Source organism: Nicotiana attenuata, chromosome 12, assembly GCF_001879085.1.
Source record: "Nicotiana attenuata strain UT chromosome 12, NIATTr2, whole genome shotgun sequence".
In the NCBI taxonomy this organism is placed as follows: Eukaryota; Viridiplantae; Streptophyta; class Magnoliopsida; order Solanales; family Solanaceae; genus Nicotiana; species Nicotiana attenuata.
In genome coordinates, this window is record NC_032000.1 from 23736690 (window position 1) to 23747469 (window position 10780).

Below are 10780 nucleotides of genomic sequence, written 5' to 3' on the forward strand. Positions count from 1 at the left end.
GGGAAGGGGGTGAAGAGAGTAGCATAAGAAAAAATTCCAACTGTTTTTCTACTTTCTAACCAACACTAGAAAATATTTTTCGGAAAAAAAAATTTCACTCAACAAACAAACAATGGAAAATAAGTGATAAAACCACTCATTTTCCCTGAAAACATTTTCTAGAAAAACATTTTCCATAGAAAATATTTCCTTCATACCAAACACACCCTTAATAGAAAAATATTTTCGCCAAAAGTATTATATGTATCAACAAGATTTTCAAGCGTCTTCTCAGATAGCGAATGTTAGAAAAATCAGGGGACAACAAATTTAAGAACTTTACAAACATTATCTGAAAGTACATAATCGGATGAGTCCAAATTACTCTTGTGCAACTTATCCAGATACTTAAAAAGTGTTTGGTTCAAAATTGACAGAGTTTTGAAGAGCAAAAAAAAAAAAAAAAAAAAAACAGAATTTTGGCACAATTATGAATTATCTTTCAACAAAAGTTCAAGATATAAAATTTTCTTATTTTATAAAAACTTAATAGACAGTCACCCCACATTTGAAATCTGTGAGATTTCAACTTCCTAGGGTCCTTTTTTTCCTTCAAATAAATATATAATATTATTAAGCTAATAAAGTGTAAGAGTTTATGGTCACCCCTAGCATATATGTAAGAAAATCAAATTTTCGATAAACTCTTGAAATAGTGAGATAACTAAATATGTTACACGGTATATAGTAGAACAACTATATGTATGCTCCTATTACCCCCTCCTCTCACTCACTGTCACACACACACACACAGAGAAATTAGATGGATTAGCTGTATAATATTAATCTTTATTAGAATCAAAATTTGAAAAACTAACATGACTTGCAAATCGCAGCAATTTGTTAAAACAATTATTTTCAAAAGTTGGTTTTGCTACATTCCGCTGAATTTAAAATGGAAACAAAGGACTACTAATATACTTGGAGTAGTAATGAAGAACGAAAATTTATCTTTATAACTCCAAGTTGCACTCCATTGGGTATGGAGAAACTTGAAAGAAATAGAGCAAAAACATAGTTATTGGCCCATGGATGTGGAGAAACTAGAATAGAAATGAAGAATTAACCCAATCAGTCGCTCACTCAACCACTTAAATTAAAAATAGCCAGCGAATATATAGTTTATCTATAATTCTTGTATAAATATATGCATAATCATATATAATTAGTGTATAATCTATGTATACTGGATAGATAAAGTAAATAGTGAATTTGGCCTACTATTTGTGTAAAAATTCCATCGAGCAAACATATGTACAAGTGACACCCGGATGCCACTTTAAAGGGCTGCTGTTTTTGAATTAACCAGTATGTCCTAAATTTTAGTTTTTTCAGTTAAATTTTTTGGGACAAAAATGTCTAATTTTTCTGAAGTTAAGATTTTCAGATTAAAATTTCAGGACAAGAAATAAGCACTGGCTAATATTTAAATAACGGGGCATTTGCATCTATATCCGCTTTTTGGGTCACGTTTTAACTTGTGTCCGCTTTGCAAAAAAAATTGCAAGCGTACCCACTTTTTCGCGTAACTTCAGCATACCGGGCTGAAGTAGCAAAGGCAATCATGCAAAACTTCAGCATTCTAGTAGACGGGCCTGAAGTAGCAAAAATTGCTGAACCAAGTGTGCTGAAGTTTTTGTTTGTAATTGCTGAACTTAAGCATTCTAGTGCTGAAGTTTTGTTCTCTATTTGCTGAAGTTTTTATTTGTAATTGCTGAACTTAATCATTCTAGTAGCTGAGTTTTGTGATGCTGAAGTTATTTAGTTCATTTGCAACAACTTCAGCACTAAATACGCTGATGTTTTTTGTCCTGGATAAGTTTTTTCAAAAACTTCAACAGAAGATGCTGAAGTTATTTAGTTCATTTGTAAAAACTTCAGCACTAAATAAGCTGAAGTTTTTTTGTCCTGGATAAGCTTTTTCAAATACTTCAGCAGAAGATGCTGAAATTATTTAGTTCATTTGTAAAAACTTCAGCACTAAATAAGCTGAAGTTTTTTTTTTATCCTGGATAAGCTTTTTCAAAAACTTCAGCAGAAGATGCTGAAGTTATTTAGTTCATTTGTAAAAACTTCAGCACTAAATAAGCTGAAGTTTTTTTGTCCTGGATAAGCTTTTTAAAAATTTTTAGCAGAAGATGCTGAAGTTATTTAGTTCATTTGTAAAACTTCAGCACTATATAAGCTAAAGTTTTTGAAAAAGCTTATATAGTTTTCTGACCCATACAATCACTATATTGGATCTTCGTTTTTTTTTCTTCTTTCTGAACGTTTTTATGGAGCAGATCAGTAATTACATTAGAAAAAGGTGCCTTCAGTGGAAATAAATCAAATAATCATAAAGTTTAAGTGATATAAAGTGAAACTTTTACTTTAACCCCACAGATCAATTTATTTGATTCAAAGAAAAAAAGATTACATCAAAAATGCGAAAAAAAATAAAATTGTGCAGCTTATGTTAGCTGATTCATTGTTATTGATAAGTCATAATCAATTTATTGGGACTTAAAATTAGTTGTCCCAACTCCCAATGAAGACCAGATGCTAATCTGTGTTATCGTACTGAAAATATCTTAAGAAAACGAAGGAGGAGAAGGAGGAGGAGAAAGGGGGATAAAGTTGTTTAAAAAGTAGATATAAGTTAAAACTTTTTAAAAAAATAAGTATAAATTAAACGCGGAACGACCAAATAGGGTGCCCGTGCAATTTTTACTTAAATAACATCCTTAAGAATGGCTGTTTGTGCACCTATTGGCCCGTAGATTCTGTCTCTCTAATAGCCCGTATTCTAACTGTAGTTTGCCCATTGAGAGACTGAGCCCTTTAATATCTAATTGAACCAGCCCATCGTGGCCCGAACTCTAATTGCAAAAAAAGCCCCCCAAAGAAAATAAAAAATCAAAAAACACCCAAATCAATATGTCTGGATAATCAAATAGGAGTAGTAATGACGAAGCTGAGCAGGAACAACAATTTCATGCTCTGAAAGTCTACTGACACTCAATTAAATATAAATAAATAAATAAATCTTACACTACTTCTCCACACCCCCCAACTTCATTATTTGCGTCTTCTACATAATCATTCAGTGCCCAAAGAGAGCCAATAATTTGCTATAATGGAAGAACATAGCAGAAATCTCTGAATTTTTTAAAATTTATTTAGAGGAGATGGGTAGAGCGATCTCAGTTATATTGCAGCCACGGTGGCTTCTGATCTTTCTTGCTGCTTTAGTTCTTATCTTTCTTGCTTCCTCCTTCTCCCAAAAGGTACGATTTTTTGTCTCTTTTTTGGTATTTTTTTTTTTGTTTTTTCTGTTACATGTGTGATTTTTAGGTAATTAGATAATTCAATATAATGGTTTTGGATCTGATTGTGGTCAAAATTGGATTGACTGTAAATTATGTTCATGAGGCTGTTATTGGGCATTGATTCTTTGTTGCGGACTTAAAGCATTATTGAGCATTATTAAAAAAGATCTCATCTTTTTCTCACACTAGAGAAATTTACTCACATACCTGCTAAGTTACTTTGTAGTGATTTAATAGGGTTGCAATGTCTTTAACGACGATGTTTGAAGCAATGTTATGTTTTCTGCACGAATTTAATGGTGATAGGGAGCACAGGAAATTGCCTAGTCAACATTACCAGCTAAATTGAAAGGGGAAAGTATTTCATTTATAATATATTTGTGTGAGATATGGATAATTAGGGAGAATTAATTTCATGGAACTTATGGTGGTTAGATTTGGATCGTTGTGCAATGCGCTTCGAGTGATGTCAGGCCAGTTTATGGGAATGATGACTGATTGGTAATAGGTTTGATGTTGCCCACTGCCCTCCCAATTGGAGAACAATATGAGAAGCAAAAATGAAGAGCAAAGGAAGGAAAAAAATTCTTTTGGAATAGAGTTTCTTCGGAACACACGTCAAAAGGCTAGTCTTGGGGTTATCCTTAGAAGCAAGACGAGTCCTCCCAAAATTTTAAGATGTCAGTTGCTAGCCTGCTACACATTTATCATAGTATAACTTTTACTGTAGCGTAGTTTCCCTTGAATCTGCAAGTATCATTGACTTTATGATATGTGACCTATAATTTCAAGATAAGTAGAATCACAATCTAACATTGGTTTAGCTTTCTGCATGTCAATAGAAAACCAGAAGTTGTGCAGTCATATCTCGCACCCAATCTTTGGGATCAAGGTTTCCAATTTCCTTGAAATATTAATTGAATTGATCATCTCCTGGTTGGCTCAAACTCTCAGATGCTGATGTAGTAAAATATCGCTAAGTATTAAAGATTAAACTTTAATACTTGTTTATTTGTTCCATGTACTATATCCGGATAAGGGATATAATTGATAATGTGCAAATAAACTTAAATAGAAATTTGTGAAGCTTAGTCATGTACCATATTCTTCATGTGGTAGATCGTCATTTCCCCCTCTAGTTTTCATTTTGTAGCATAGCTTTGACATTGTTTCTGCTACTTAAGTTCATTTGAATAGAATTTCTTTAGCAATCTCAGTCGAACCAGTTTAGAGTGGTCGGCTCTGTTTCTCCATGCATGCACAATCATTTTGGTATAATCAGTAATGTTATTCGTATGGAGATATATATATAGATGTTGTATAATACATTGTGTTTGGTCTGGCGCAACGGAGCGCACATATTGATTTACATTTTCGCTAGGTGAAATATATATAGTTTCTGTCTGTTTATTTGGTACAAAAAGATAGAAAAAAAATACTTACCCTCTCATTTGCATCTAAATTGGAGGGACTTGTGTATCCACCCCAGTTATTTTACATCTTCAAGCAGTCCCTATCCTCAAGTTAAGGTATCTATCCCTCTCCTCTCCAAACCATAAAAAAGTAATTCTAGTACAGAAAATTTAGGGGAATGCTGTTTGGAGGACAGCATTGTGTGATTCACATTTTCAGAGGTTTATACTAATAAGACAAGCTACTAAAAAGTTAAAATCTCATCTATCTTTTTTAGCTTCAAACTATTAGCAGGAGTTAGAATCTGCTATTTAAAAGCTATAAGACTAATTCTGGAGTCTCATTTGCAAGTTTTGTCAATATCTTCTATTCTATTTCTAAGAACCCCTTTTAACCAGTAGTGATATTTTTTGCTCCAACAGTTGCCGAAGAATTATTATTTGCTTACCTGTTTAATTTCTCAGGAATATGAAAAGGTGGAAGAGGTGTATGATATTACCCACAGAGTATTCTTGGATGTTGATATAGATAAACAACGTGTAGGTATGGACCTCTTCTGCTGACGTTCTTATTTTGTTAGATGCCATTTACTCTATGAACTACAGATATAAAATTCCCAGGTCAAGTGCCCCTGCCCACCACTAAAGAAAAAAAAGGAAAAAGAAAAAGGAAGTGTAAATGGGTTGAATCAGTGACCTGGTATTCTTTTACCAAAGCTTTCCTTATTATCCTTTCTGAAACAGTTTCTAACTATGTCGTGCTGACTTAGTTACTGTTTCCTTTTTTGCTTTAACTAAATTTGTAATCTATACTCAATCCGTGTTGACCACTTCATCTCTTGATTCTCATGCTACTATCGATGAAGGATCGTGATGATTGCACTATCTTCTCATCCGAAAACCAAAATCATATAGATGACCTATAAAGACTTGATCTATTAATGATTAGAAATGTTCTGACTGGTATAGTATGTGCTTTGTTCAAGGACAATAATACTTGTGAACTTGCATTGCACTGTGCTATCCCCGTTCCAAGCTAACATGGTACGATGTTTCAGTATCCAGCTTCGAGTTGATTTAAGCCTTTAATTTAGGGAAAATTTCACATATCAACAACTGGATTCCTACTTTTCAATTTTATAGCCCATATTTCAATTTACAACTAACTAACCCAAAAATAATAGGCTAAGATTCAACATCCAACTCCAATAAATTCTCAAAATTACTATTTAATTTTTAAAAAAGATTGCTCAAGCTTTTAAGTTAATTTTCGAATCAGCAACTATAACTCAAATATTAGTTCAACAAACCAAATCCATTTAAATGGTGAAAATTAGATTTTTAACAAGCTTAAATATGTGGGTTTAGATTCCGAATTTGATTTTGTGAGAAATTTGGAGTGGGTGTTATTTAGAATTGTTAGAAATAGTTTAAGGAGGTTGTATAAAAAATTTGAAGTCATTTAATGGAGATTTGGACTGGTTTTGAACAAGAATTGTAACTGAAAATCGTGGAAGAAGTTCGTCCACAGACGCTTGTATAAAGGTGTATAAAAGTGTATAATAGTGTATAAGATGTGTTTATACACCCATATACACTATTATACAAGATTATACATAATTATACAAAAAACTGATTACGTCTTCTTCCTTGCGTTTTTTCTAAAATTTAACTCAAATCTTGTTCAAATCTACTCAAAATCACTTCAAATTGAAATTTTGAACTCCTTCTGATATTTTCAATCAATTGGAACAACACCCAACCCAAACAACTAACAAACTCAAAAAATCCTATTTTCAAAAGCAAAGCTTTGAATAGCCTTCAATGGTGAACTTCTACTCTTCAATTTTCTTAAATTGCAACCAAATGACACATGGGAGAAGCAATAATAGCGGATGGCCCCTTGAAGCATATGTAGAAGGTGTGAGAAGAAAAGAGAGTGAATACAATGTTTGTGAGAACACAAATTTAACTCCATAAATTTTGAATTTGCTAGTGCTTTCAAAATATGTACAATATGGGCTAGGTAGGGTAAAACTTAAAAACATGGGCTATTTTTTGTTATGGTGTGATGTCAAGTGTATTTTCTTGTAATTTTTTCTTTAATTTATTGATATTTTAAGAACATATGTTATGCTTGAAACCCTATAACTTGACCACTCCTTTTAAAAGTTAAGAAATTTTGAAATTGTTTAAGAAATTCATTTTGAAAATACTTATAAAAACATAAGAAGATCCTTAACCAAGAAAAAGTTATTTGACCCTCCCAATAGTAATTGTACCATGTAAAGCAGGATAGATAGAATGTAATATATATCTAATGAGCTGCCCATGTAGAAGAAGAAAAGAAGATCTTCATTATTTTGATGGTTTTTGCAATATCCTTGGAATTTGTGCACGGTGCTGGGGAAGATTTTTGTGTATGAATGATCCAAACTTCAAATGTATGCAGGAAGAATTGTGATTGGATTATATGGGCAAGTTGTACCAAAAACTGTTGGTACGTCTTAATATACCTCTTTTCCATACTTTGCTCTCCTCTTCAGTACAATACTTCCATTCCTGTTGCTTAATGCCTGCATTTTTACTTCTCTGCAGAGAATTTCAGGGCTTTGTGCACAGGTACTTCTGTTAGTGTATAATTATAAATAGCACGTTTTTTGACTCCTTAGTGATACACACGCAACCACTTACATATACTTTCTCACACATATACATATTACAATATTTTTTCAAGCTATTTTGACTGCAATTGCTGCACTTCTTGTTATTTAACTCAGGGGAAATGGGCAAGACCGCTGATGGAATATCTCTTCACTACAAGGGAAAGCCATTTCATCGTGTAATACCTGGATTCATGATTCAAGGTGGAGATATTGTGTCCGGTGATGGAAGGGGAAACATTTCCATTTATGGTGGTCCCTTTCGTGATGAGAATCTCAAGATAAAGCATTCTCATGCAGGTCTGAAGTCATAACTTGATTGCATTAACTCTCTCGAGAGAGAAACGAAGGCAAATATTTGTACATTCACGTAAATGTGTACATTTATAAGCTTCTTATTTTGACTTTTGCAGGTGTTATTTCCATGGTGAACACAGGACCCAACTCCAACGGCTGTCAGTTCTTTATACCGACAGTGAAGGCTAGCTGGTAAGGTTTTAAAATTTAATGACTGATTAAATCCAAAATGCTTCTCAGACACTCAAGACACAACGGTTTTAACAGATGCCTATTAGGTGTATGCTGCAATCCTTTCTAATATGCCTATATCTAAACCACTGAATGCTTCCAATTCACAAAATGATTTAGCAAAGAACAACAAAATGTGGTATCTGAAAATAATGACCTCCGATAAATATTTAGCAAAGAATAGTGGACCGTCGTGAGCTTGTTTATCTTTTTTCATTTATAATTTAATACTACTGTTTTATTGGTGCTAGTAAGAGTTGTCCGATTTTAGTCATTTCTGCCGTAGCAGCTGTATACAGGGGTAGGTAGAATGACACAATCTAGCGCAATATATCCTCCAAAATGTTTTGAACATGCTATGATTACATAGATTGTTTTCCCAGATAGCAAAGATAATTATTTACTGAAGCAATAAACCAACTACACGCCTGTAACTTTTACTTCAGCACTTCCTTGCTGCTAATTATGTAATATGAATGAAATGAACCTAACCTTTCTCAAAGAAAAACAAATTATCTAGTGAAACAATATTCCAGATGGGTTTGTCCTGCATTGCTTAATAATGTTACATCCCGTGTTATTATGGAGGAACCAACGCTTGAATGTTCAAAAACTTCTCATACTAACACTAAAGCTTACAAGCAGGTTGGACGGGGAGCATGTTGTATTTGGCAAAGTAATTGAAGGTATGGACACGGTATATGCAATAGAGGGCGGAGCAGGAACCTACAGTGGAAAACCGAGAAAAAAGGTGATTATTGCAGACTCTGGGGAAATACCTAAGAGCAAGTGGGATGAGGACAGCCAGAGTTCAATTTCATAAAGATTGTCAAAAGTTTTGAAGTTACTAACCAACCCTATATATTCTTGCCCTGTGTTCTTTTCTTTTATATCACGAACTTAAATTTTTGTGGTGCTAATTATGAGGTCCTATTTGATCACCTTAACCTTACAGATACGAGTGTTTATTCGTAGAATTGGTTGTGAATATTTTGGATTTTGTAGAGGAATTGAACTGAACCTATACATTTTCTTTACATTCAAATTGGCTTGCTGCCAAGTCCCTAATGCCTTTGTTCTCCATTAAGACCAGAAATAACAACATACCCAGTATTATCCCACATTGTGGGGTCTGGGGAGGGCACTGTGTATGCAGACCTTACCCCAACCTTGTGAATGTAGAGAAGTTATTTTCAATCGACTTTCGACTCGGGAAAACAAGGACCAGAAATAGTTACTGCTAATAATATTGGACTAAGATGTGTTTAAATAGTGCGACATGGATAGTGATAATTCATATTGGCGATTTCAACTTGTTTTGGGATTGAGGCATTTTATAGAGCCGGTTCTGTGGGAAAGCAAGGATTCTTGTTTTTTTGTTGTTGTCAGCATCAATACGTTGAAATTGCGTGGACCACATTATCACTATGCTGGTCCAAGAACCTGTCGCTTCAATTTGGAGATAATGAAATTGTTTTAGAGCTTGTTTGTAAAGCCACCTTGGAAATGGATTTGGGTGTAACTGGGTGTAATTACACAGTTTGGTATGTTTGTTTGGCCAAGTATTACTTGGTCAACATGGAATTGGGTGTAATTACACTCTCCAATTCTCAAGGGGAGGTAAAATTGGTGGTAATTACACTGTGTTGCAAGGTCACTTTTTAGTTTCTTTCCTTTTTGTTTGTATTTTAATTTATTTTTTTATAACTTTTTATTTCTATTATTTTAATTTTTTAATTTTATTTTTACCTTTTAATTTCTTTTGGAATTTTAAAATATATTTTCTTTGTACATTATTTGTCTTTTATTTCTCTATATTTACTTCTTGTGATTCCATGTAATTGCCTATAATTTATTTTTTATTTATTTTGTTATGCTATTTTTTTAAATTACACCTCCTAATATTAGAAATAGTAAGAGCCCGTTTGGACATAAGAAATTTTTCCTTTTTCGAAAAAATTTCACTTTTTTTTAAATCGGCGTTTGGTCATAAAATTTCCAATTTTCACTTGAAGATGCATTTTGAAATTTTTTGAAAATTTGAAAAACTCCAAAAAGCTGTTTTCCAAAATTTCACTCAAATCACTCACAAAACTTCAAAACAATCCAAACTGAAATTTATGTCCAAACACAACTCCAAATTTCAAATACCATTTTCACTTGAAAATTTTTTTCACCTACTAAAATTCTTATGTCCAAACGCCTACTAAGTCATTAACAAACTTGACATATAATGAGTGATGCAATTAAAGTGAAATTTTATTGTTGATTGTTGGTTATAAACTTATCATGTTTCCTAATTATTAAGTTGCATTGGAACTTACTATTATTATGTTGGAATTTGACATATGTTAAACTATTTTATTTTATTTTTTGAATTTTAAAATTGTGTTATATTCATGGTTTCAATTTACTTGTTTTAGTAGTATCGGCTCACATTGCATGTTGTTCATTTTTTAGTTAGAATTGATAGATTAGTTTTGTCAACATTTGAATAATGTTATGACATTATATTTATAAATAACTAAATATATCAATTAAAAAATATATAAATTATTTAATATTTAGTTATAAATATATGGTTACTAAATTAATGTATATTCACGAAAAAATATATATCTTAAATATATAATATAATATTTTATACTTATAAAAATTTAATAGGCATATATTTATTATATTAACTTTTAAGTTTTGATAATTACTTAATTCGAAATTTAATCTATTTAACACTCCATGATAAAAATTCTGGCTTGCACTGATTTACACAACTGTGTAATTACTAAGGTATCTAATTACTACCCTAGTAAATTACACATTACAATCC

The 10780-nt window shown here is 32.3% G+C and overlaps 1 protein-coding gene across 1 annotated transcript; it reads left to right on the forward strand.

Moving 5' to 3' along the window:
- Positions 2977 to 9018, forward strand: LOC109235443 (peptidyl-prolyl cis-trans isomerase CYP21-1-like). Its single transcript, XM_019401557.1, has 7 exons — positions 2977 to 3308; positions 5228 to 5306; positions 7215 to 7262; positions 7361 to 7384; positions 7543 to 7725; positions 7839 to 7914; positions 8599 to 9018. The coding sequence occupies exons 1-7, from the start codon at positions 3210 to 3212 to the stop codon at positions 8774 to 8776; spliced, it is 687 nt and encodes a 228-aa protein (XP_019257102.1). The 5' UTR covers positions 2977 to 3209; the 3' UTR covers positions 8777 to 9018.

Excerpts from the sequence above, each read along its gene's own strand:
- LOC109235443 (XM_019401557.1), top strand. The coding sequence starts at position 3,210 with ATGGGTAGAGCGATCTCAGTTATATTGCAGCCACGGTGGCTTCTGATC. Across the intron at positions 3,309-5,227 it reads CTTCCTCCTTCTCCCAAAAG|GAATATGAAAAGGTGGAAGA; the intron begins GTACGATTTTTT and ends TTAATTTCTCAG. Across the intron at positions 7,385-7,542 it reads TTTCAGGGCTTTGTGCACAG|GGGAAATGGGCAAGACCGCT; the intron begins GTACTTCTGTTA and ends TATTTAACTCAG.